Consider the following 26,338-nt stretch of genomic DNA (forward strand, 5'->3'; position numbering starts at 1 on the left):
AGATGTATATTTGCATTTGTCTGTCAGTAAAATCAAAGGGGAAAGCTGATTTGTGCACAAATCCTGCCCAGATTCCAATTACTGGACCACTGCCTGTATAAAACTCAGGTTTCCCAAGAATTTTTCTGTTAGCATTTTGGTTAAATGTGGACTATTTTTGTCCTTTCTTTGAAGGATACAAAGTCAGAAGTATAATTTCTTAGTGAAATCACCAGCGTAATTTTAACACAGGAATCAAAGCTAGTCTCTTCTGAAGAGAAGACTTCTAATGTGGTTCTGTTGACTTTATGCATTTTGGTGGCCAGGTTTCGGTGGAACAGCATGTCTCGATTGGAGAAGGTCTATCTGAAGAACAGTGTCATGGAGCTGATTGCAAATGTAAGGAATGGTTGGTTGGAAGACTTGTGTTTCCAAGGTAGTTTAGACAAAGTGTGACTTTTCCAATGTAGTGTTTGTGTGAAAATTCACCAGTTCTACGTAGGTTAAGCAGCATGCTTTGTGTAGTATTAAATGTTACCTTCAAGGTAAAAAGAACCACAATCACCAGAAATTATAGTTCATCACATTTCTGTTACTAGGTTTTATTAATCCCTTATGTGTTGGCTTCTATTTTGAAAATTATCAAGACAGGGCAGAGGAGATTAAACACTTCGGCAAATGAATAAGATTCTCAGATTAATCAATTCTAAATTAGATTGCACTTTGCTATATTTTTCCTTTTATGCTCATCTGAATTACCTTATGCTACTAGCAGTAAGAAAATATGCTGAATGAGTTTGTTTCAGGAGTTAAGAGTATGATTAAACATGTCTAGAATCCACAGCCTTTTTGTTCTTTTTTGCAAAGGGCATGAAGAGGCAAATTCCCACCCCTTTTCATCCCCAAAGTCTAATGTCTTTAATTTAAAAAAAAAAAAAGATTCTAGGATTTGTATTTTGTTGGTTCTGGGGAAACTTGATAGAAGCCATAATTCATTAATCTTGATATTAAACTTCAAAAGAGAGTCCCAGAAATGGTCTTTCTGTATCTTCTAGCACCAGAACTATTGGTAAAATATTCAGTTGCTCCTAACTCTCCTATTTTATCAGCCTCTCAGTGGATTCCTTATTTCTATACTCTTCCACCCTGACCCTCTTAGAAAATGAAACAATTAATATGAGAGTCTCTTTAGTTTGTAAAGGAGAAGAACAGTGATGTCTTCCTTGCTCCATGTGATGGCCATTTTACTAGCTGATGCAACCCTCTATTAAGCTTTATTTAAGTGGAAAGAATGACTAGTGAGAATGCAGGACAAGTGACTCAGACATGGAGAACAGGTTTGTTTTAAACAGGTTTCATTTAAAAGAAGTCCTGCTCATGAGTTTTGCACACTTTTACAGCCCAGTTTTTTCCCTTGAATTCAGTCTTTCAGACCTCTTGATATCTCTTGTTTTCTTTCAGGGAACACTGAACATTTTGGAAGAGGAGAACCATATTAAAGATGTTCTGTCTCGAATTGTAGTAGAAATGATCAAGCGGGAGTGGCCACAGCACTGGCCTGACATGCTAATAGAATTGGACATCCTTTCCAAACAAGGGGTATGCAGTGCAGTTGTATCAATTCAAGTTTTGGCTTTTGCTTGCTCTTCAGGGTTTTTTTTTTTTTTTTTTTTGTCTTATCAGCAGAAAAGAGCCTTTGGTCATGTTTATAATGAAAAAGATGTTTAGTTTAACTAGCTTATTTCTATTGGCGTAGGAAACACAGACAGAATTAGTGATGTTCATCCTTTTGCGACTGGCAGAAGATGTAGTGACCTTTCAGACTCTACCCCCTCAAAGAAGAAGGGATATCCAGCAAACATTAACCCAGAACATGGAAAGAATCTTCAGTTTTCTACTCAACACACTTCAAGAAAATGTAAACAAGTACCAACAAGTGGTAAGGGATACCCCCACCTCTCCGAAGTTCTATTTTCAGATGAGTGGTTTTTGTTTGTTTTTTAAAGTTAATCCTTCAGCAAGAACTAGGGTGTTTAGTTCAGTAAAAGAAAAGGTTATTCTATAAGCAAAAAAGAAACAGATGACGGGAAGAACTGGAACTAATTTTCTAAGAAGCGCAATTCAGTGAGTTTCCTACCTACTAGAAAAAAATAATTCCATTTAAGTAAGAAAATCTTAAAATAGTATAAAAATGGAGGTTAATTCTTTGTCTTTGAAAATCCAGATTTCTGAAAGGTCAGGATAGTATCTGTTATATATATATATATATTTTTTATCTCTGTGATATCCCATTAGTCTTGATCCCTTTTGCAGTGGAACCTGTGCCTTATTAATCTTGATTACATGATTCCTGATATTTCTTCCTGATGAGGTTTTTCTTCTGCAGAAAAGAACAAGCCAGGTTCTGTCTCTCCAACCATTGTCATTTTTAGAAAAGAGCCTTCAGAGGAAGGCAGTGTGAAAGTTAATCTGGTGCAGTGTTTCTCAGTGGGAGGTTGTCACAACTAGGGATTGCTACTGCCATCTAGTGGGTAGAGGCCGGGTGTGCTGCTGAACATTCTGTAATGTCCAGAACAGTCTTCCACAATAAAGAATTATCCCACCCAAAATGTCAGTAGTACTGAAGTTTCAAAATCCTAATCTAGAATCCTCATACATGCTTATTTCACAAAAAAAGATTCATCAAAATTATTTTTTTGTGCCTCTGGCAGCTTCATTAGACATATTTTCAGGGAAGTGTTAGAAACTAATACAAATAACGACAAGGTAAGTGTGAGCTGTTAGGGTAGGGAGAAACTCACAGTGAGTGACTAATATATACCATATGCTTTTCCACACATGGTATGTTATTTAATCCTCAAAACAATCTAAGAGTCAGAAAGTACTATCTCCATATTACGGATGAGGAAACCAAGGCTCAGAGAATAATTATTGAAGATTCCCTAATAAATGATTGTGGTGGAATTCAAGCCCCATTCTTTTTGCTAGAGTGGACTTTTCCCATCAAAATATCTCCACAAGATTTTTTGAAAAAATGTCAAGAAAGTATTTGCATTTGAAAACGTGTGCTGAGGGTGAAAAAGTAATTCTTTTTGTTTTACCCTAGATTTAATCCCTCAGAAAAGGCGAACAAATCTTGAATGTTTAGATACCCTCGGTATCTAGCCAGCATGCCGGAGCAGGCTAGCTGCAGTTGGTGGTGATCTGACACGAGTTAGAAACACATCCGCTGGTGTTTTTCTTTAGCCTCGGTTTCTGTTCCCTCCATCTGTTAAACCAGGCTACTACTTGTGCCCAGGACCAGAGCGCACCAGAGGACGTCTTTTGTACCTGAAACTTCTCAGTTTGCTCATAGTTTCTTCTCTGCATCCATCCCTTCACCTCCCCCACTGGGGCATGGGCTGGACGGTAAACAAGGGTGGGATGAGTAGGCTTCTCCCTGTGCCATCGCCTGGCTCCTGCACTGGTCCCAGGGGCAGGATAGGATCCGAATGGGAAGGCAGAGTTTGTGGAGAGGAGGCTATGGGCTGGGCTTGACTGTTGTCGCCTGAAGCCCTTTTCCTTCTTCGGCAACATCATTAGATGATGGTGAGCGGGTTCTACTCATCTCTGCCCCATTAACACTGATGATGGAGGTTTAATACTTGTTCTGTTAGAAAAAATACTTTTTGAAAGTTGGAAAAGGAATTGTAAAACACATCCTTTATGATGCTTATGATGGTAAGTTTTCAGGTACTTCAGAATGTTATTTCTTCTTGTACAAGTATTATGTAATTCACTGAACGGACATTTCTTTGATCTATTTAGCATTTAATATTTTTGTGTGTGTGATTTTCCTGTAGTTATGTCTATACATACATGATCATGAATTGTATTCATTTAATTTTGTTTCTGCTTTTTTCCATCAACATTACATTATTTCAGTATACCTTTGCCAGTTCTAATTTGTCTTTGTTTAAATATGGAAGAATGCTAATATTTTGTTTTAAACAGTATTTCTCTTATCATTGGCATTGTCTAGCTTGCTTAATTGTTCATCTGTTAGTTGTATTTCTTTGTAAACTGAGTGCTTTGAAACTGTCTTTGTGGATCTTAATGTTCTAACAGATGTGTGTAAGCTCTTTAAATATTAACTTTTTGTCATATTGCTAAAACTAAAATAACCTGTACTCCTTTGGGGGAGAATCAGTTACATGTTCTTAGTAATGTTGTATTCTTTTCCAAGATTAAATGTTGAATCTGTATTTGAAAATCGTAATTCATAGGCCTAGATTATGAGGGTGGAAAATTATGACATAGCCTTTTTCTTTTCTTTCAGAAGACAGATAATTCTCAGGACCCAAAGGTAAGAGCTCTTTGCGGAGTTGAAAGGAGACTTTTCTGAGGCTTTCCGGTACAGGGATGCATACACCTAGTGGAGGGTGACCTTGGCCTTGGTTTATTTGATCACTGATCTGTGGTGGAAAGGAGTTAAAATTATAATATCTGAGATTTCTTGAAGGATGTAAAATGGCCACATGTGCCAGTATGGTCTTATTGATGGACATTGAGAATGCCATTGTTTGAGAAGTGATTATGTATCAGAAGAAAACCTTTGAGTTCCCTATCAGTGACTGTTAAATGAGTATATTTAAAAAAAAATTTTTTTTTAGTATTAGAAAATAGAAGAACCTCAGTTATAACCACAGCTTTCCCATCTGTTAGTGAGAGTTTTACAGTTAAAAGTTATTTCTTTGCACGTAGGCCCAAGCAAACTGTCGAGTAGGAGTCGCAGCACTGAATACTCTCGCGGGCTACATTGACTGGGTGTCCATGAACCACATCACTGCCGAAAACTGTAAACTCCTGGAGATGCTGTGCCTGCTTCTGAATGAACAGGAACTGCAGTTGGGAGCAGCCGAGTGTCTCCTCATCGCAGTCAGCAGAAAAGTAAGTACCACTTCAGACTGACTTTGATCCTCAGAGTCTCTGAGGAGTACATAAGTGTTTAATTGCATGTTGTGGTGAAAGACGTTTAAAGGTTTGGGGTTCTGTTTTGGGGGATTTGGTTTTTTAACTTGTCACCAACTTAACTTACTTGCCTCCAATCCCCTTGAATGGTAGTTTGCCAATATTCTAGGGATCTGCTGGCAGGATATACAGAGATTTGTAGGGCTACTTTGTTCTTAAAACAGCTGTGAATCTTGGCACTTCACACTTAAGATATGAGATTACAAATATTAAAGTTTAAAACTCATATAGTGTTATGTCAAAGGATCTTAGAAGATGACTACACTGGCTTTGTATTTGTCTTGGCTAACAAATGGGACCGTGACTCTTCTCCATAGGAATGTTATTTTCAGATGTAATTTACTTTGCTTTCATATCAGCATAATTGCCCAATACATTTTAAAATATAAGTTTTATCCAGATTTGGGCTTAAAGAATTTGCTTTTTATTAGTGTTCAGTTAGCCCTGGGCTGTGTGAGAAATTAGGAAGTCAGTATATTTGAGTATATAGGTATAAAAGGTGTTAGTACTCGGAGGCTTTTAATGACATAGTTTGTATTACTTACGTTTCCCTCAAATTGGATCTAGGGCAAATTGGAAGACCGGAAGCCCCTGATGGTCTTATTTGGAGATGTCGCCATGCACTATATACTCTCTGCTGCACAGTGAGTATCTTTCTATGTGTTTTCCAATTTATTTGTAATTTTTGTATCTTATCTGGTTATATCTGAAGTTCCTATCTGACTGTTGGCAGTCAGTTGACTATTTTTAATAGGAAAATCGGGCAGTCTTAAAGGGACTTTTCACGTTTCTGAAGACCTTATACTGGAGATAAGTTGTGGCTGTTGACTCAGCACCCACTGACTTTCACACTTTTCCCCATTCTTCCCAGACAGCTCATCTCCTTGGTTCTCTTTGTCTGCTTCTAATGATCTCTAAGCCCCCTAGTAGCCTTGGTAACTGGGCCTGAGAGTGCTCTGATCTGCTGGACCAGAGTCTGTCGTGGGGTCTGCCCTGATAGCAGAACTCCAGACACTCCTGCCTGCCCTCCTTGTCAAGGTAACCGATGCCTGGAGTGCTGAGGCTCTAGGCTGCAGCAGGAACAATGTGATCAGTGCAGAATATGTGCATAAAACCTGTAAACACGTTCTAGGTCCTGAAATAATGGCTTTTGCTTGTTTCCTTCAGCTTGCTCTGGAAAATGTTAGAGCATTTCCTGATAGATGTTTCTCACCAGGGAGGCAGGTAGAACTATGCAAGTAGTTGAAGCTGTCCCCACACCCACTTTTCAGTACTCTTCCCTTTTGGTCCCAAGGACAAATAGAAAGATGAGAGCCCTGGATGTATTACTTTAAATCTTACTGTCCATTCTAACGTAGCTTTTTTACCCCCATCCCGCATAGCTTTTAGATGGCTTTCTTTCCTATGGATACTACAGGTCTGTTTTTAAGGAGTCCTGTTAATTAAATTAGTAGCATGTTTTAGGGTGGCCACTGTAGTTACTGTTAACAAGGCCCATTTCTTAGTTCCGTAGAGACCATGACATTCACACAGTTCCCCGTCTTCATTTGTGCTGCTGGTACTAGTTAGTAAAGCTATGATTCAAACCCAGGTGGTCAGACTCCAGAGCTTGCACTGGAAACCATAATGTCAGACTGCCCTTCACCATCACTAGAGCCTAGGTCTTGCTTTTTACATCATACTCTGCTGCCTGCGGAGCACAGCTAATAGGGCTGCTGTCAACACGAGTCTTTTTTTTTTTTTAATTTGAAGTATAATCAGTTACAATGTATCAATTTCTGGTGTACAGCATAATATCCCAGTTATATATATATATATACATATACATATATTCATTTTCATATTCTTTTTCATTAAAGGTTATTACAAGATATTGATTATAGTTCCCTGTGCCATACAGAAGAAATTTGTTTTTTATCTGTTTTTAGATATAGTGGGTAACGTGCAAATCTCGAATTCCCAGATTTATCCCTTCCCACCCCCTTTCCCCCAGTAACCATGATTGTTTACTCTGTCTTCAAGTCTTTCTGTTTTGTAGATGAATTCATTAGGGGCGTCTTTTTTCTTTTTTAAGATTCCATGTATGAGTGATATCAAATGGTATTTTTCTTTCTCTTTCTGGCTTACTTCACTTAGAATGATGATCTTCAGGTCTATCCATGTTGCTGCAGATGGCATTATTTTATTCTTTTTTATGGCCGAATATTATTCCATTATATAAATATACCACAACTTCTTTATCTAGTCATCTGTCAGTGGACATTTAGATTGCGTCCATATGTTGGCTGTTGTATATAATGTTACTATGAACATTGGAGTGCATGTATCTTTTTGAATTAGAGTTCCCTCTGGATATATGCCCAGGAGTGGAATTGCTAGATCATAGTGTTAGTCTATTTTTAGTTTTTTGGGGAATCTCCATACTGTTTTCCATAATGGCTACACCAAACTACATTCCCACCAGCAGTGTAAGAAGGTTCCCTTTTCTTCACACACACCCTCTCCAGCATTTATTGTTTGTGGACTTTTTAATGATGGCCGTTCTGACTGGTATGAGGGGATACCTCATTGTAGTTTTGATTTGCATTTCTCTGATAATTAGTGGTATTGAGCAGTTTTTCATGTGCCTATTGACCATTTTGTATGTCTTCATTGGAGAATTGCTTGTTTAGGTTTTCTGCCCATTTTTGTATTGAGTTGTTTGGGTTTTTTTGTTATTAAGTTGTATGAGCTGTTTATATATTCTGGAAATTAAGCCTTTGTCAGTCGCATCATTTGCAAATATTTTCTCCCATTCCGTAGGTTGTCATTTTGTTTTGCTTATGGTTTCCTTTGCTGTGCAAAAGCTTGTAAGTTTTATTAGGTCCCATTTGTTTATTTTTGCTTTTATTTCTATTGCCTGGGTAGGCTGGCCTAGGAGAACATTGCTAAGATTTATGTCAGAGAATGTTTTGACTATGTTTTCTTCTAGGAGGTTTATAGTGTCTTGCCTTATATGCCTTATATTTAAGTCTTTAAGCCATTTTGAGTTAATTTTTGTGTATGATATGAGGGAGTATTCTAACTTCATTGATTTACATGTGGCTGTCCAGTTTTCCAACACGACTTGCTAAGGAGACTGTCTTTTCTCCATTGTATGTTCTTGCCTCCTTTGTTGAAGATTAATTGACTTTAGGTCTTTGGGTTTATCTCTGGGCTCTCTGTTCCGTTCCACTGATCTGTATGTCTGTTTTGATTACTGTAGCTCTGTAGTTCTGTCTGAAGTCTGGAGGGTTATTCCTCCAGCTTCATTCTTTTTTTTTCAGTATTGCTTTGGCAATTTGGGGTCTTTTGTGATTCCATATAAATTTTAGGATTATTTGTTCTAGTTCTGTGAAAAATGTCATGGGTAATTTGATAGTGATCACATTAAATCTGTAGATTGCCTTTCTAACAATATTGGCCATTTGAACAATATTGATTCTTCCAGTCTAAGAGTATGGGATATCTTTCCATTTCTTTAAGTCTTCTTTAATTTCCTTTGTTTTGTAATTAAATTTCCGATGTTTTGTAATTCTACATGTATAGGTCTTTCATCTCATTGGTCAGGTTTATTCCTAAGTATTTTATTGTTTTGGATGCAATTTTTAAAAGGGATTGTTTCTTTTCTTGATATTTCATTGTCAGTGTAAAGAAATGCAGCTGATTTCTGCTTGTTAATCTTGTATTCTGCTACCTTGCAGAATTCTTTTATTAGCTCTAATAGTTTTTTTGTGGGGCTTTTAGGGTTTTCTATATATAGTATCATGTCATCTGTATATAGTGACAATTTTGCCTCTTCTTTTCCAATTTGGGTCCCTTTTATTTCTTTTTCTTGCTGGATTGCTGTGGCTAGGACTCCCAAAACTATGTTGAATAGAAGTGGTGAGAGTGGGCATCCTTGTCTTGTTCCAGATTTTAGTGGGAAGGCTTTCAGTTTTTCACCATTGAGTATTATGCTGCTGTGGGTTTGTTATAAATAGTTTTATTATGTTCCCTCTATATCCACTTTGGTAAGAGTTTTTGTCATAAATGTGTGTTGAATCTTATCAGATGCTTTTTCTGCATCTGTTGAGATAATCATGTGATTTTTGTCCTTTATCTTGTTAGTGTGGTGTATCACATTGATTGATTTGTGTATGTTGAACTATCTTTGTGTCCCTGGGATAAATCCAGCTTGATCATGGTGTATGATCTTTTTTATGTGCTGTTAGATTCTGTTTGCTAATATTTTGTTGAGGATTTTTGCATCTGTGTTCAAGGATACTGGCCTGTAATTTTCTTTTTTGGTAGTGTCTCTCTCTGGTTTCGGTATCAGGGTGATGGTGGCTTCATAGAATGAGTTTGGGAGTATTCCCTCCTTTTCAGTCTTTTGGAAGAGTTTGAGAAGTATCGGTATGAGTTCTTCTTTGTATTTTTGGTAGAATGTGAAGACATCTGGTCCTGGACTTTTGTTTGTAGGGAAGTTTTTTATTGCTGATTCTATTTCATTTCTAGTGATCAGTCTGTCAAGTGGTCTATTTCTTGTTAATATAGTCTTGAACACCAGTCATTATTAATTCCTGTTAGTGCAAATAGTCTTATATCATTTAAGGTCAGGTTTTGCCACCAAATTAAAAAAAATTTTTTTAAAGAGGTATTTGGATTCTAAAATAGCACATAAGGGATTACTGATCTGAACTAAATGACTTGGAGAAGTGAGACACTGAGTTATGTTTTTATTTCAGTCTTTTTTTAAAAGACTTGATTGTTTTGGAGTAGTTTAAGGTTCATAGCAAAATTCAGGGAAAGGTACAGAGATTTCCCATATACTCCCTGCCCCCACACATGCACAGCCTTTCTTAGACTTCCCCCATCAGAGTAGTGTATTTGTTACAATTGATGGACCTACACTGACACATTATAATCACCCAAAGTCCATAGTTTACCTTAGGGTTCACTATTGGTGTTACACATTTTATGGGAACATTCTGTGGGTGTCAACAAATGTATAATCACATGTATCCATCATTATAGTATCTTGCGGAGTTTTTTCACTGCCCTAAAAATCCTTTATGTGCTCTGCCTTATCACCTCACCTCCTACCCAAACCCCTGGCAGTCACTGATTATTTTATTTTCTCCATAACTTTGCCTTCTCCGGAATGTTAAATAGTTTGAATCATACAGTAAATAGCCTTTACAGGTTTTCTTTTACTTAGTAAAATGCAGTTATAGTTCCTCCCTGTCTTTCACGGCTCATTCCTTTTTACCACTGAATAATATTTGATTGCTTGGATATACCAAAGCTTATTTATCCATTCACCTACTGAGGGACATCTTGGTTGTTTCCAGGTTTTGGCAGTTGAATAAAACTGCTATGAACATCCATGTGTAGTGTGTAGGTTTTAGTGGGGACATGTTTTCAGTTCTTTTTGGTAAATATCAAGGGGTGTGATTGCTGAATCATAGGGTAAGAGTGTATTTAATTTTGTAAGAAACTGTCAAACTGTCTTCCAAAGTAGCTGTACCATTTTGCATTCCCACCGGCAATGAATGAGAGTCCCTGTTGCTCCACATCCTCACCAGCATTTGATGTTGTCAATAGTCTGGATTTTAGCCATTCTGATGGGTGTATAGTGGTATCTTGTTTTAATTTGCATTTCCCTGATAATATAAGATGTGGGGTATCTTTTCACACATATATTTGCCATCTGTGTATCTTCTTTGGTGAGGTGTCTGTTAAGGTCTTTGGCCCATTTTTTTAATCAGAATTATTTTCTTACTGCTGAGTTTTAAGAGTTCTTTGTATATTTTGGGTAACAGTCTTTTATCACCTGTGTCTTTTGCAAATATTTCTCCCAGTCTGTGGCCTGTCTTTTCATTCTCTTGGTTATAGTCCTTTTGATTGTATCACTGGCATAAGGAATTGCTACATGCTCCCCTAGGGATCTCTCTTCCTCAGTATCAACCAGTGTTGATTTTAAAAAAGCATATAAGTATATGCATTGTTTTGTGGAGTCAGAGTTTGTTATTATCCCAAAATACTCAAGGACTCATATAATATCCAAAATTAAAATGTCTCCTGAAGGATAAAATTGCATTGAACCCTATTCCTCATCAGTGTCAGTGTTTGGTTGGAGGCTTTGGGACTGGTTTTGTTTTTTGGTTTTTTTAACTTTAAAATCAACTAAAATTTGAATGTCGAAGCACAGACCACGTACGGCTGCATTTGACGGGACTCTAGTGCTCTTGTGCGGCTAATCACACTGTTTTCTCGTGTCACAGGACTGCTGATGGAGGGGGCTTGGTAGAAAAACACTATGTCTTCCTGAAGAGACTCTGTCAGGTGTTGTGTGCTCTGGGCAATCAGCTGTGTGCATTGCTGGTAAGCAGTTTCTGGCAAATTTCAAGGCCATTTGAGGAGAGAGATTAGAAAGTTACATTTGTATAAGGGGTGACACGTGCCATTGGTTTTGGCCTGATGGGGCATTGGCCTACAGATTATTTCATATAATTCTATAGATTATTAATATCAGTGGTAGACATCCACATCTGTTATTCCGTAAAGTCAATATTACTATTCTTGTACATTTTGGTGCTTGCAAAACTTTAGTCTGCCAAGTGCGTTATCCTTTAGAGTCCTATTAGATCATGAAGCACTATGGATTTGAGTAAAGAACCCTTTTCTCAAACTTAAAGGATATATTATAGGATCGTAAAAGAAAATTTTAGTCTGATTGACCATGAAACAGCTCCTGTAGGGAGATATTTAATACTCATTCTTACCCGTTGAAAGATAGGATATTGGTACAGACATTTGCTTTTGATATTATGCCTTTTTGTGGTGGCTTGAGTGGTTAGAGAGGATAGAACTTCAGATATAAAATGTATACCATCAAGTGATTATTTAATAGGTTGGGTTACAGAGATGTGAATAGACCAGGTCTAAAGAAATAATACAGATTTCTTTCTGAAATTTCTGAAATGAATACTCTTACTTTACTGTTTGATGATAGAATAGGTTTTAATGATGATGATTAAGGAGGTAAATAAGCTTTGCTGTTTCTAGCCCTTGAAATGATGCCTTCCTCAGGCCACAAGGAAGTATAAAGTCCTTCAAGAACTGAAATGTTTGAGGGTGTGTTACTGTATTTATTACTCCACTCCTCACACTCCCCACCCACACCTCTCCATCAACATCATTAAAGCTGGTGGTCTTTTTGTCCTCCTACAGGGTGTGGATTCAGATGTAGAAACACCAACAAACTTCGGAAAATACTTGGAATCTTTTCTTGCTTTCACAACCCATCCAAGTCAGGTAAACTCATGGAGGCAACTTCTCAAAATTTTAGTTAGATAAATTAAAATCAAGCACTATGGCCTGAAGTAATTAGCAGCTCACATGTAAAACATGACTCTTAAAGCCCTAGGAAATAACTATATAGTGCCATTTCATTAAGAGAATTACTGAGTCTTCCTGAGCTAAGCATTGCAGTTACCCCTCAGGTAACATCATGCTGATAATAGATGTGAGGTGTGTCTTAGGTGATTTGCTACTAAAGATAAACACAAGTCTGATTAATTGTGTAATTATAAAATGTATTTGATCCAATCCAAGATTTTCCTTGTGATATCAACCTGAGGGTCCTATATCCTTTCTTGCTTAAAGGAGAAAGTGGTAGAGTTCAGCTCATACTCCAGGAATTGCACCTGACCCACAGTCTGTCTTATTAACATACTGTCCATAGTGAGCAGTGATTACCAAAGCACTGTAGTGTGGACCAAGTATTACAGAGATTTGTTTCCATGAAAAATATAGTGGATAATTGCTGAGCTAAGTAATAGTCTTTGTTACATAAAACCAGAATCCTTAAACTCAGTTTTTTCCTTTTCTCTTTAGTTTCTACGCTCTTCAACTCAGATGACTTGGGGAGCCCTCTTCCGGCATGAGATCCTATCTCGTGACCCTTTGTTGTTAGCAATAATACCAAAGTATCTTCGTGCTTCTATGACTAACTTGGTCAAGGTATGCAGTGGGAATCTAAAGTGAAATGTAGGTGAATGCACATCATAAGACTTAGATGGCACCATTGACAGCCCTGGCTTGGTCACTAAGATCCCTTCCTTAAGCACATTAGTCTCTTATTCCTCAAGAAGAAAGCAGTCCGTACTGGTTACTGTATCTACTTGTTCGTATTTTGGAGCACTTACATGCCAAGTGTTGGGTAAGGTGCCAAGAGAAAGAAGTGACAGGACAAGAGCAGTGACCATGATCATATAATGTGATCATTGCTTTTCAGAGGCTAAAAGCAGAAAGAAGGGGGAGTCGAGATTCCTAGAGGAATCTGATAGTTGCTGAAGGTCAAGTGAGAGTCAGGAAGGTGAATGAGCAGGGAGGGAGAGTGGAAGCAGGTTGCTCACTACCTCAGCAGAGAGTTGCCAGTGAATTCCCTGACATCTGCTCAAGGCGGTGGGAGCTGGCAGATGTTTCGTTTTGATTTGTAAAATCAGAGAATAGGACCCATTCAGGAATCCCCTTGTTTCCTCAAGGAATTCACCTAGCACGTAGCACACCATGTTCTAGTTCTCTGCCATAAGGGTCTTGAGTACTTTTTGGATGAAACAAAGTTCCATACTTATTGCCAGGGTTCAGTATTTAAGAAGTCAGTCTCAACTGTTCTACTTAATTGCATGCTGTATTAGCACTTTGTCTTGAGACATCTTTGTATTCAAAGACCTTAAATGAATTCCAGAACTTAATTTTCCCTGAGGAACTGGTTCTCTTTTCTACCACTCTCAGGATTATTCCAACTGGGAGCAAATTGTGGACTTGGGGTAGACCGGAAGCAGTTATTTATCATAAAATATCTCCTGCAAACCCTTAACTCTTCTTAAACAAATTAGAAGTGTTTCAGCTCCTGGAGTTTAAGACTCTTTCGGTAGGTCTGTTTTCATCCCCTACCCCAATTATCTTTCTTTTTCCAGATGGGCTTTCCTTCTAAAACAGACAGCCCCAGCTGTGAGTACTCTCGATTTGATTTTGATAGTGATGAAGACTTCAATGCTTTCTTCAACTGTGAGTGAATTGGCCTGGAACTTCTCCCAACAGCCTCAGAATGGCAGCTAGTGTTACGGTGCAAGAGCTTGGGGTTCTGTATTAAAGAGCCCCAGATCTGGATAGCAGCCTGTTTAATCTCCAGTGGCACATGGCAGTGGGTGCTGGGCTTGCTCTGATTCCAGGCATAGCATTCTCTCTTAACACACACTCACACACAGCTTTTAGACATTAATGTTAGAGATAGTAATGGTGTGTAAGGCACTAGAATTTTTTTCTTTTTTTTAAATTAGATTTAAATACCATCTTACTTTGCAGTTCTTCTAAAAAAGAGAAGAAAAACCCATGTATCCTAATTTTGTTTTAAGTTTTCTGTACCTTGATCACTGCCCTTTTTTTCTTTAATAACAGCTTTATTGAGAGGTAGTTCATTTACTGCATAGTTCACTCGTTTAGAGCATACAATTCACTGGTTGTTTTGGTGTTTTCAGAGTTGTACAACCACCCCCACAATCAGTGGTAGGACATTTTTATGACTGTAAGAAACCCTGTACCTATCAGCAGTCCTCCCCGAATCCCCAGATCCCTCTCAGCCCTGAGAAACCACTAATCCACTTTCCGTTTCTCTATTTCACCTATTCTGAACATTTCATATAAGTGGAATCATATAATGTGTTGTCTTTGGTAACGCCTTCTTTCTCTTAGCATAATGTTTTTAGGAGTCATCTGTGTTCTCGCATGTATCAGTAATTCATTTCTTTTTATTGCCGATAGTATTTCATTGTATGGATACATACCACATTTTATTCATCCATTGATAAATTGATAGCTATTTGAGTTGTTCCCACTTCTTGGCTATTAAGAATAATGCTGTCATAACATGTGTGTACAAGTTTTTGAGTGGACAAGTTTTTATTTTTCTTGGATATATGCCTAGAAAGGGAATTACTGGATCATATGGTAATTCCACACTTAATATTTTGAGGAACTGCCAGACTGTTCCTCAGCAGCTGTACCATTTTACATCTGTACCAGCCTCATCTCCTTTTAATGCCAGCAGAAATGGGAGACCACTTTTAGTTTGCCACTTTTAGAGTCTAGCTGGTGTGTCAACTCCTTATAGCGAATTTATTTTAGAAAATTTCTAGATTTGTTAATGAAGCTTTACTGAACATTTGTTAGATTCAAAGTACAAGTCTGCAAAACAGTTTCTTTGAACATTTTCCCCGAGATGAATAAATGAATAAACATTAAGTACCTGTTATATGCAGGTTATTGATACACGTCCTTCTCTTGGCAGCCTCTCGGGCCCAACAAGGAGAGGTAATGAGGTTAGCATGTCGCTTGGATCCCAAGACTAGCTTCCAGATGGCTGGGGAGTGGCTAAAGTATCAGCTCTCAACGTCCATTGATACTGGATCCATGAACTGTAAGTTTTGTTTTGTTTTTGTTTTTGTTTTTTCCTGAACATTAGTGAAGTATTTTATCAAAACTGTACATAGAAATAAACCTCTGAACCACATTTCCAAACAGTATACTAATAGTGTTCAAAAACAGCTTTGCCCACTTCCCAGTTCTATCCTGGGGAGGGAGCCTTTTCATACGCACACACAGGCAGAGAAAGCAGATGTAACACCAAATTTTGTTACCAGTTACGCCAGACTCTCTTTATCTTGGGGTAAAACCATCACCCTATCAGTTTTGCCTTCATTTTTCTTTTCTAACAGAGTCAACCAATTGTTTATTGTTGACTTTATTACTTCACTTCAGGCACCATTTTAACAAGTTTCATGTTTAGACCTAATTTTTAAAGCTTTTCAACCAAGTTCTTGCATAGCATTACTCTGAAACTCAGGAAGAATGACTTGTTAGTCAGGCACACTGGGAGCAGTGCAGAGACTTCCCAAGTCACTCAGCACCTCAAAGCCTTTGGGAAATGCCACTTTATATAAAATCAAAATAACCCCACTTGACCCAAAAGCATAAGCCAGATAACTTCTCTGTACTCCGAATCTTCTTTCTGTCATCTTACTAGTGCATGTGGATAAGAGGATTAATAAAACAGGAGAGGGTGTAAGTCACTGCTTTAGAAAAGCTCCACACTCACGGTTAATTACCAACGAACACTAGTGAGTTGATAGTCGTGGGATTTAACATTCAGTTTTGTGTTTTCACAATTGACTATGGGTCCCTGGTATCTTGTAACTTGAATAAGTTTGTGGAGGCCCAAATATGTTGCACCAGGATGAAGCTAGTAAATGTGAGCACTGAATGGAAGCAAGAAAAGTAATTTTTTTGTAAACCGTTTTGTCTGGGCCTTGCTGTTTAAGTGATGGGCTTTGATGATGCTTGTGAACTTGGAGGGGGCACAGTTCTCTACACATGGCCCTTGCACTTGTCATGACAGTGCTGGATGTGAAGCAGCATTTTGTATCTTATATTCAAAATATAAGGATGTTGGAAGGATTCTTAGGTATCTTATTTAGATTCCCATGAACAGATTATAAAAGGGGAGGAAGGGATAAATTAGTATTTCTCAACTGCCTCTGATTGGCCAGGCACTGTTTTTAATGCTTACGTCTATATTCTTATTCAGTATTCAAAATGGTTTTGCAGACCAGGCTCACAGAGGCATTCCGACAGCTCTTTGTTAGAGATTGAGGCAGGATAGGGACCCTCTCTGCTATTTGTCCTTTTCTTTTCCCAGGCTGAGAGAGGTTAGGTTACCCTGTTCCTTCAACTGTGAAATTACCTAGTGGTTTCTAAGGCTCCATTGTATCTGTGTCTTCTGTGATCTTACAGTGTTGATAAGTGTGTGTGTGTGTCTGTGTGTGTTTTAAAATCCTGTTCTCCTACAGCTGGAACTGGAGAAGGCGGGCTCTGCTCCATCTTCTCACCTTCATTTGTACAGTGGGAAGCCATGACTTTTTTCCTGGAAAGTGTAATCAACCAGATGTTTCGAACACTAGATAAAGAAGTAAGTAATTGTTTCCCATGCTGATTGCATAATATTTTTGGTCTTTCTAAAATTGGCAGAGGGATAGAGGAACCTGTGGATGTGTGTCTTACAGAAGAGGAAACAGATTCAGAGAGGGTAAATGACATCCTCAAGTTCAAGTAGCTAATAAACAGCAGAGCTGGGACCCAAATTAGGTCTTGCTGACTAAGCCTCGCCATGTTTAGTGTTCATTTTAAGGGGATAATAAGATGAGCCTGATAGTGCAGTGAACCACAGGGAGGACAGTGATGGAGACCTTGAATTGGAAAATCTTAAGAGGTATTTGCCATTAAGCATCCTTTTCAATTTATGATAAACCAGAATATTCCTGAGTAATCTGAGTAGATCTTGTTTTTCTATACTTCATGTCACCTATTATCCTTCTGTTATAATATTAAAGGTAATTATATAATTAACTGGATAACAGCATATATTATATTAACTATGTTAATTAGATTAAAATAATTGGATCACTCATTTTGGGGTAATTCATCTTGGTGTATGCTAGGTTAGTTGTAGAATCTGAGTCCCTTGAAGATAAGCGAGATATAGTCCTTTTTCTCATAAGTGGCATATTAACAAATTAGGTCTCGGAGTTATTAACTTCATCTGCTTTTATATTCACTCCAGTTTGAAATGATGGCATTCTGAGTTTGTTCAATTTCTAGTAAGAGGAAATGCTACATCCCCAATAAGGGCATCCCTAATAATGGCGTTTATGAAAAATTTAATAACATGGGTTAGTGCTTACAACTGTAAGGGTTAAAAAGCTGTATATAGAACCATACGTAGCCAGGGAGGGTAAAGCTCAGTGTTAGCTTGTGTGCTTAGCATGTACAAGGTCCTGGGTTCAATCCCCAGTACCTCCATTAAAGTAAATAAGTAACCTAATTATTCCTCCCCTCAAAAAAATTAAGATAATTTTTTTTAAGAAACATATGTGGCCACCGGATTTATGAGTCTAAAGGGAATTTAGCGAAAGTGGTTATCAGTCACATCAAACTCCTTCTCATGTCTGTATCACAGGAAATTCCTGTTAATGACGGAATAGAGCTGTTGCAGATGGTCCTGAACTTTGACACCAAGGATCCCCTCATCCTGTCCTGTGTCCTCACTAACGTCTCAGCACTCTTTCCATTTGTCACTTACAGACCAGAGTTCCTGCCCCAGGTCTTCTCTAAGGTAAACTCCCTCTCCTTTGTAAACTTTATTTTGGCATTTCTAAGCTAACTATTTTTGTAACTGTTTTTGTAAGTATGTGAGACAAGCTAATCAACAGTTGTTTATTCATTTATCAAATGTTCACTCAGTACATATTGTGGAGCAGGCACCATGCTAGGAGAAAGCATTACCCTCCAGTGCCGCTGTGTCTGGGAAGAACAGCACCTGGACAGGTGCCCGCATGGCACTGCAGTTAACAGACATGCACACAAAAAAAGGAGAAGAATACCTGAGGAGGGGATCAGAGTGTGCTGTCAGACTGGAAAAGGTGTCGGGGTGCAGCTGAGGTGGACTGGGTGGTGGAGCACCGCCTGAGTTAGAACCCTGGGTCGGGAGATGAGTGGCAGTAAGGAAGAGGATAGAGTTCTGTTTTGGAAGACTAGGTTGGAAGTATACTGTGTAGTGTCTACGTGGAGACATCTCACAATAAATTGGCTATTTGAGGTTAAAGGTCTAGACTTAGAAAATCATGAGATAAAATTGAGGCATCACCATCATAGAGATGCAAGTAGTAGAGGTGAAGCCTTAGCAAAGAAGAGATGTGAGTTAGATGTGTGGCTCAGGCAGGGAACCCTGGGGATCACCAGCATTGCGGGAGGAGCCCTCAAAGAAGAAAGTGATGGCCAGAGAGATGAGAAAATGTTGTGTTACAAAGGCCAGAAGAACTTAAAAAATATAGACAAATTCACTTGTTACCAGAGAAATTCTCTAAGAATTAGAGAATGTCCATTGGGTTCCTCGATTAGACCTTTGATAAGAGTGTTATCCCATTGCAGTGGCTAGAGCAGCAGTCACATTGTATTGGGTTAAGGAGTAAATGGGAAGTTATGAAATGGAATCAGGGAGGGCAGACCACTCAACTTTTAATGAAAAGTGGAGAGATGAGGGATGTCACCATGGCTGAGTGTTTGGGTGATGGCCTGGATTGTTCTGGGTTTCTGTGATCTTTATCTTTGTAAAATGTTTGATGGTAAAATTGTGCATCTCAAGCCTCTTGTAGAGTTATCTGAGAAAATGAACATCTGAAACTTTGTAACACCAGTTGAAAGTATTTTTGTTATATTGTTTACACTTTTGGAATTTTGTTGGAAACTTTATGACTACTATTTAAAAATACTTTATGCATTTGGCACTGATGAGTGAGTGACCTTTTTTCTTTGCTCTTAGCTATTTTCATCTGTCACTTTTGAAACCATTGAAGAAAGTAAGGTAAGACCATTCAATCTACAAATTCTAACTTCTTAAGAATAAAAATAGGAACACCTGACACTTAGTCTAGATTTTTTAATAAGCAAAAGGGGTTAAGAAAGGCAGGAGACAGTCGTGTGATGGGGTTCTTTTCACTGGAGATACTCTAGAGTAAACAGCGTGTGGATTCATGGTGACTATGAATGTCACTTCATTATACTCCCACAGCTGTGAAAATTGTGAATTTGCCTCTGAAGGAGATATTTACATGATTCTCTGCAGCTTCTGTAAACCATATTAAATGTGTCCTCAAATTTCTGAATATCTCTTCCCAGGCTCCAAGGACCCGGGCGGTGAGGAATGTGCGGAGACATGCTTGTTCCTCTATCATCAAGATGTGTCGTGACTATCCCCAGCTTGTGCTGGTAAGCCCTGGACTCTGGTCATGTAGCCACTGAGACCTGCTGAGTTTGTGTACATTTCTCTGTAAACCCATCCCTAATTATACGTCACATAAAGGGAAACTAGGAACTTTAGATTTGCTTAGGGTAAGTGTTAGTATAAGTATCCTGGAGTTGGTGTCTTCCTCTCCTACTTAGTGGAATTAAAAATGCAGATATTTAACACAACCTGGCAAATCAACTATACTTCAATTTAAAAACAAAACAATACAAATATATTCCCTCAGAATGAGTAGTTCTCTTCCATATGGGTGACCAAGTCTTCCCTGTCAGTGTATGCCTCTTTACTATGTGATGTTCTTAACCACCACTGCCAAATGATGTGCCTAGTATTGAGAGAAGCCAGATCAAACCCCAGTCTTTTTTGGAGGGCTTCTGTAAGAAATTTAGTACTAGAAATTTAGATAACAAATTAACCCGAAATTTCTTCTCTGAACACATAGCAGTTACTTGTCTGTCTTTCTGTCCACCCCTCCCCCATATATAGATGTATAAAAAGCAAACTGATCTTTGTCCATGAAGATACTGTAGAACTTGTAGAAAAAAAAATAATTGATGCTTTTCACAACTGTGGAGTGGGAAAGTGCAGTTACCCAAATTTTCAAGAAAAAAACCACCTTCTGCCCAAGTTGCCTTGCTTGTTCAGGCAAAAGAAGAGCATTACAACTAAATTACTAAGCGCCAGTCTTACAGGCCCCTGACTTTCCTGGGGATGTCTTCATCCTCTTTTCACCTTGCTTGAGTGACCCACCATTCCCTGAAAATCCAACCTCCGCCACCTCTGGTGTTTTTTCTTTGTGAAATGCAGCCCAATTTTGACATGCTGTATAGCCATGTGAAGCAGCTCCTCTCCAATGAGCTGCTCCTGACACAGATGGAGAAGTGTGCCCTCATGGAAGCCCTGGTTCTCATCAGCAACCAGTTCAAGAACTACGAGCGTCAGAAGGTGTTCCTAGAGGAGCTGATGGCACCCGTGGCCGGTATCTGGCTTTCTGAAGACATGCACAGGTAGAGGAGACCCTGTGCCCTTGGAATTCACTGCACTTAAGTACCCATTCTGTTCCGGCAGCTGTGCCCAAGGTTGGGGTGTAAGGATATCGAGGTGTAATGGCAGTGCTATCTGAAGGTCTTGTGGGGTGAATTGTGGAAAATATCACCTTGCTCTACAGAGGTGTGGGAATGGAGAAGAAATGAGTGAAAATGGAGAGTATGTGTCAGGAGGCCACAGCCTGAGGTTTGCTGTGGTGTCTGGGTGCAGCACCAGCACATGTAAAATGAGCGCAGCCAGGAGGGGCCCTGCCTGGTGGGAGCTGCACAGATGCCCAGCTGGGCCCACAGAGCATTCTCAGGCTTGCGTCCTTTTTGATTCTTAAAGCGTTGCTGATAACATTTAGAAGTGGGAAGAGAAGTTTAATAAACCTTCACATGACAGCCGACAATTAATATGATTAGACTCCTCTCACTGTAACTACTCCTCTTTGGGGGTCAAATAATCACAGCTTATTAGCTTTTGTGGAAGAAACTGTCTTTGCTGAAAATCATGGTGTAACTTGTCTTTCCCCCACCAACCTTCAGAGTGCTATCAGACGTTGATGCTTTTATAGCCTATGTGGGTGCAGATCGGAAGAGCTGTGACCCTGGCCTGGAGGATCCCTGTGGCTTAAACCGTGCACGAGTGAGTAAACCTGTCCTGGGGATGGGAAGTTGCATTGGCCGCGGGTAGTTGGGTGTTGTCATTGATTAAGTTTCTTGTAAGTTTATGTTTTTTCTGTATGAGTGAGAAATCTGGGAGTCTCCACTTCCTCAAGTGTCTCCTTTCTTTTCTTTGTGAGTCTTGAATTCTTGAGTTCTCATAGCAGAGCAGGTGGTCTTTTCTGTGAGGTCAATTTTTTGACTTTAAGGATCTCTCAGTAGCTCAGAGGACTGCAGGTGTAGTGAGGAAGTCGGTCAGAACTTGGTCAGCAGGGCGACTTCTCCCTGCCTTTGCTCTCTGGCATGCAAATCCTAAATATTGGCCTGACTTGGCAAACCTGAGATTTTTTCGGTTCTTTGCTGTTCAAACAAGCATTGTTTCCGGCTCCGTTATGGCAAGTCTTACTAACCTGGCAAGTGGTCACTTGGTTGAAAATACTGTGAGTGAGGATTAGGGCAAAATCTATGAAGGCCTAAGCTGGAGGGTGCAAGACCAACTCAAAAACAAAATGAGATGTTCACAAAGTAAATGCTGTTTTGAAGCGTGTCCAAGCCACCTTCTAACTGGAGTCCTGCACGAAGGTCACTGGAAGGACATCCTCATGAAAGGGAAGCTTCTAGAGCCTACCGCTGGTCCTGAAGGTGGCAGTGAAACGTTCTCTCTTGGACTTGACCTTAAAGGAGGGGATTTGTGGTAGGGAATGGGGGTCTTTTCCTTCTCTGGCCTCTGTCTCCCTTTTGCCATAATCTTGTAAATATCTTTGGTCTTTTCTTCCCCTTTTATGTTTACCTTTCATTTTTATGTTTTTCTATAGATGAGCTTTTGTGTGTACAGCATTCTGGGTGTTGTGAAACGAACTTGCTGGCCCACTGACCTAGAGGAGGCCAAAGCTGGGGGATTTGTGGTGGGTTATACACCCACTGGAAATCCAGTCTTCCGTAACCCCTGCACAGAACAGATTCTGAAACTTCTTGACAATTTGCTTGCCCTTATAAGGTGAGTCAGAATTTTTTTCTGTTACATTTCAATTTTTTACCTAAAAATCTTAAAAGTTTAATTTGTTTGTATTTCTTTGGCTCATATGGTGGTAACTGAGGGATTGGATTTTGTTTCTTTCTAGAGGAGTTCTCTCCTTTTTAAGAATAGCATTAGCTCTCACTTGTATAAGTCTTGCATTCCAAGTGAACACACAGGGGCTAATCTCAAAATGGTTTTTCTCATTTGAGGCCACCTTTGTGTTCTTTTACTTCTTTACACTTCAGTCCTACCTTTTACTTTAAGTTTTATTTGGTCTAAATTTTTGCCACTAAAGGAATTGTTCATTGGGAGCAGGATAGTTTCTTTCTGTAGTGGTGTTCCTCTGGGTTAGGTATTCAGATGAGCTAATCTGAATTTATCGGTAGTGACTCTGATCCCAAATGGACCAAACAACTGGTGGCTGAACATGCCGAAGGCAGGCGTGATAAATGTTGCACCTCAGTGTCGTAGGTCTTTACTTCTCAGACTAGCAGTAATCACCTGAGAGCTTGTTTAAAATGCAGAGTTAGAGCTCCACCCCAGACATACTAAATCAGAATCTGCATTTTAACAAGATCCCTAGGTTGTTTGTGTGCACATTAAAGATTCAGAATCACTGTTCAAAATCGTGAGCTAGCATATTCAAGTGGAAGTAGGCCAAGTCTAGGCTTGCTGATTATTTAATATTTGTCTGATGATTCAGGAATGGGTGCTCTATACGGTAAAAGAGAGGACAGAATCAGTTTTTACTGGCTAAAGCGAAATTTGATTGCTTTTCACATCTGTGTTTCTGACCAGGTTAGAGCCCTGTTCTGCTGCCTTTTGGCCTCTTGCCCAGGGTGTAAGAGCAGAGTCTCAACTGGGCAAATCATATCACTCATGTCTCAGATGCTTTGCTGGCAATAGACACCCTGGACCATGAGCTTGAGAATCAAAGGTTTTAAGTTAATGTTGGCCAAATTGGAGGACTGGAGTGTCTGAAAGAGTTGTCATTGCGGATGTGTTTGTAGAAATAGACAATATTTTGTTCTGATTTCAAAAGGAGGAAAGAATAAAGAAATATGGCTTGCATGTTGAGAGGGTAGTAAAATATTTAGTCAAGGAAAGTTTGTTTCCATATTGATGTTTTTAAAACCAAAAGGTTCTCGTGTAGCTTAGAGAAATATGAAAGCAATGAAGTCAGATGGCAACAGACTCATAGACTTTATATGTGGTGAGAACCTAGACCTGGAAGCAGGGTTCATCCTTGGGCAAGGAGACAGGATGATTGTCATCTTGATATTTTTCTGAGTTCAGTGCTTTTGGAAAATCCCAAAATCAATCAAAAGGTATTTTGAAAAATGTTGACAGTGCTCAGGGAGCAGTTAGAGTCCTTGAGTAGTGTGCAGCTGGAGCTGCTAGAGTTTTGCCTTGTTTTTCTAGTAGATTTTATCTTGAAGTATAATGTAAGGGCACAAATATACACAAGAAAAGGACACAAATTCTAAGTGCGGGTAGATGAATTTTGACGAAGTGTACAGCTCCATGTAATCAGCATCACCCAGCACCTCTTCCCAGTCATTACCTGCCCCTCCAGGGCAACCACGCTTATGACTTTTAACATTTTGCCTGGTTTTTTGAACTTTAATGAATGTCATTAGAAGCATGTATTCTTTTGTGTCTTGGCTCCTCTTGCTCAGTATTATATTTGTGAGATCATCCGTGGTATTGCATGTAGTTGTAGTTTGTTTATTCTCGTATGGTATCCATTGTGTGAATATGCTGTAACTCATTTATCCATTTAGCACTGATGGACTTTTGGGTAGTTTCCAACTTTTCTTTTTTTATTATTACAAGTGCTGCTGTTAACATTCTTGTAAATGTCTTTTGGTGTATACATAATTTCTCTCAGATAGGAATAGAATCCTACATGTAGGCGTAGAATTTCTGGTTTATAAGGTGTGCATATTTTCATTTTTCATAGACAGAAACAAATAGTTTTCTAAAGTGGTATACTAATTTACATTCCCACCGGTTTGTGTATTAACACCTTGCTATACAACTCCTGTGTTTATAAAACTCCTATTTTAACTCCTTATGAAAGTGATAATCAAAGGAAGTATTAAAGCTACACTGCCTAGTATGGTTGCCACTAACCACATGTGGTTGCTATTGAGCACTTGAAATATGGCTAGTCTGAGTTGAGATAAGCTGAAGCTCTAAGAGTAAAATATACAAAAAAAGAATTGAAAAATACCTCATCAGTTTTTATGTTACTAACATGTTGAAATGATTTTTTTGATGTATTGTGTTAAATAAAATACAATTAATTTAACTTACTTCTCACTTTTTAAGTTTGGCTGGCTAGAAAGTTTTAAGTAGCTTATGTGCCATTCCTTTGATTGCTACTAGACAGGATTCTTAATGGGTTAAATGGAGGATGGATGTGGGTAGCAGATTCTCTGGTTCTAAAAAGGTTCATTGTCAGCATTATGTGTATAGAGTGATAATAGCTTTTCCGTTCACTTGAAATTTGTTACACTGTTTCCATACATCTTCTGTATGTTGTACTGAAATCTGTACATGTGAAGTCTTGTTTAGCATAGCAGTTACACTCTTAGTTGGTGATACTAAGAATATTTCAGATGGGTACAGATCATACAGAACTTAAAACTTTTATTACCTGATTGTCTTTTTCTCTGCCGAGCAATAAGTAGTTCCTCTTAATGTGGAAGCACAGAGCTCCTGTTTGCAAGGTGATATTTCAGGAACTGGAAATTACTAGGGCTTGTAGGCCTCCCTGTTTATGCTAATCTTTCTCAAAATTTTCCCAAAAAATTGAAGGGGAGGGAACACTTCCTAACTCATTCTATGAGGCCACCGTAACCCTGATTCAAAGCCACACAATGACACTACAAGAAAACTACAGACCAATGTCCTATTTGAACATTGATGCAAAATTCCTCAACAACACTAGCAATTCAGCAATGTATTAAAAGAACTATACACTATAACCAAGTGGGATTTATTCCTGGAATGCAAGGATGGTGCAACATACAAAAATCGATCATTGTAGTACATCGCATCAACAAAAGGAAGGGGGAAAATACATAACCATCTGACAGCATTTGACAGAATTCAACAACATTTCATGATAAAAACACTCAACAAAATAGGAATAGAAGGCAACTACCTCAGTGTAATATAAGCTGTATGTTTTAAAAATCACAGCAAGGGAGGAGGGTAGAGTGTGTGCTTACCATGCACTAGGTCCTGGGTTCAATCCCCAGTACCTCCATTAAAATAAACAAACAAACAAGCAAACCTAATTACCTCCCCCCTAAAAACCTTTATAGTCAGTGGTGACAGTTTTTCCCCTAAGATCAGGAACAAGGCAAGGATGCCTGCTTTCACTACTAATGTTCAACATAATACTGGAAGTTCTAGCCAGAGCAGTTAGGGAAGAAAAAGAAATAAAAGGCATCCAAATTAGAAAGGAGGTAAAATTATATTTGCAGCTGGTATGATCTTATATGTAGAAAACCCTGAAGACTCCACAAATAAGCTCTTAGAATTAATACATGAATTCAGCAAAGTAGCAGAATATAAATCACACACACACAAATCAGTTGCATTTCTTTACACAAAAAATTAGTAATCTGAAAAGGAAATTACAAAAACAGTTTAATTTAAAGTAGCGTTAAAAAAGAATTAAATGCTTAGGAATTAAGTAATGCA

The 26,338-nt window shown here is 38.7% G+C and overlaps 1 protein-coding gene across 2 annotated transcripts in view; it reads left to right on the top strand.

Annotated features, from left to right (window-relative positions):
• Positions 1–26,338, top strand: part of XPO5 (exportin 5) — a 39,625-nt gene that overhangs the window by 2,326 nt on the left and 10,961 nt on the right. The window contains exons 3-20 of one of the 2 annotated variants that reach the window (XM_031688581.2): positions 306–378; positions 1,441–1,578; positions 1,736–1,918; positions 4,298–4,324; positions 4,723–4,908; positions 5,557–5,633; positions 11,274–11,373; positions 12,223–12,306; positions 12,889–13,014; positions 13,974–14,064; positions 15,344–15,472; positions 16,902–17,020; positions 18,068–18,223; positions 19,430–19,471; positions 19,786–19,875; positions 20,720–20,919; positions 21,487–21,586; positions 22,419–22,600. In XM_031688581.2, the coding sequence (XP_031544441.2) occupies positions 306–378; positions 1,441–1,578; positions 1,736–1,918; positions 4,298–4,324; positions 4,723–4,908; positions 5,557–5,633; positions 11,274–11,373; positions 12,223–12,306; positions 12,889–13,014; positions 13,974–14,064; positions 15,344–15,472; positions 16,902–17,020; positions 18,068–18,223; positions 19,430–19,471; positions 19,786–19,875; positions 20,720–20,919; positions 21,487–21,586; positions 22,419–22,600 (2,103 nt within the window). The remainder of the gene's footprint in view (positions 1–305; positions 379–1,440; positions 1,579–1,735; positions 1,919–4,297; positions 4,325–4,722; positions 4,909–5,556; positions 5,634–11,273; positions 11,374–12,222; positions 12,307–12,888; positions 13,015–13,973; positions 14,065–15,343; positions 15,473–16,901; positions 17,021–18,067; positions 18,224–19,429; positions 19,472–19,785; positions 19,876–20,719; positions 20,920–21,486; positions 21,587–22,418; positions 22,601–26,338) is intronic. The other variant, XM_031688582.2, reaches the window with a different exon arrangement.

Source organism: Vicugna pacos, chromosome 20 (genome assembly GCF_048564905.1).
Source record: "Vicugna pacos chromosome 20, VicPac4, whole genome shotgun sequence".
In the NCBI taxonomy this organism is placed as follows: Eukaryota; Metazoa; Chordata; class Mammalia; order Artiodactyla; family Camelidae; genus Vicugna; species Vicugna pacos.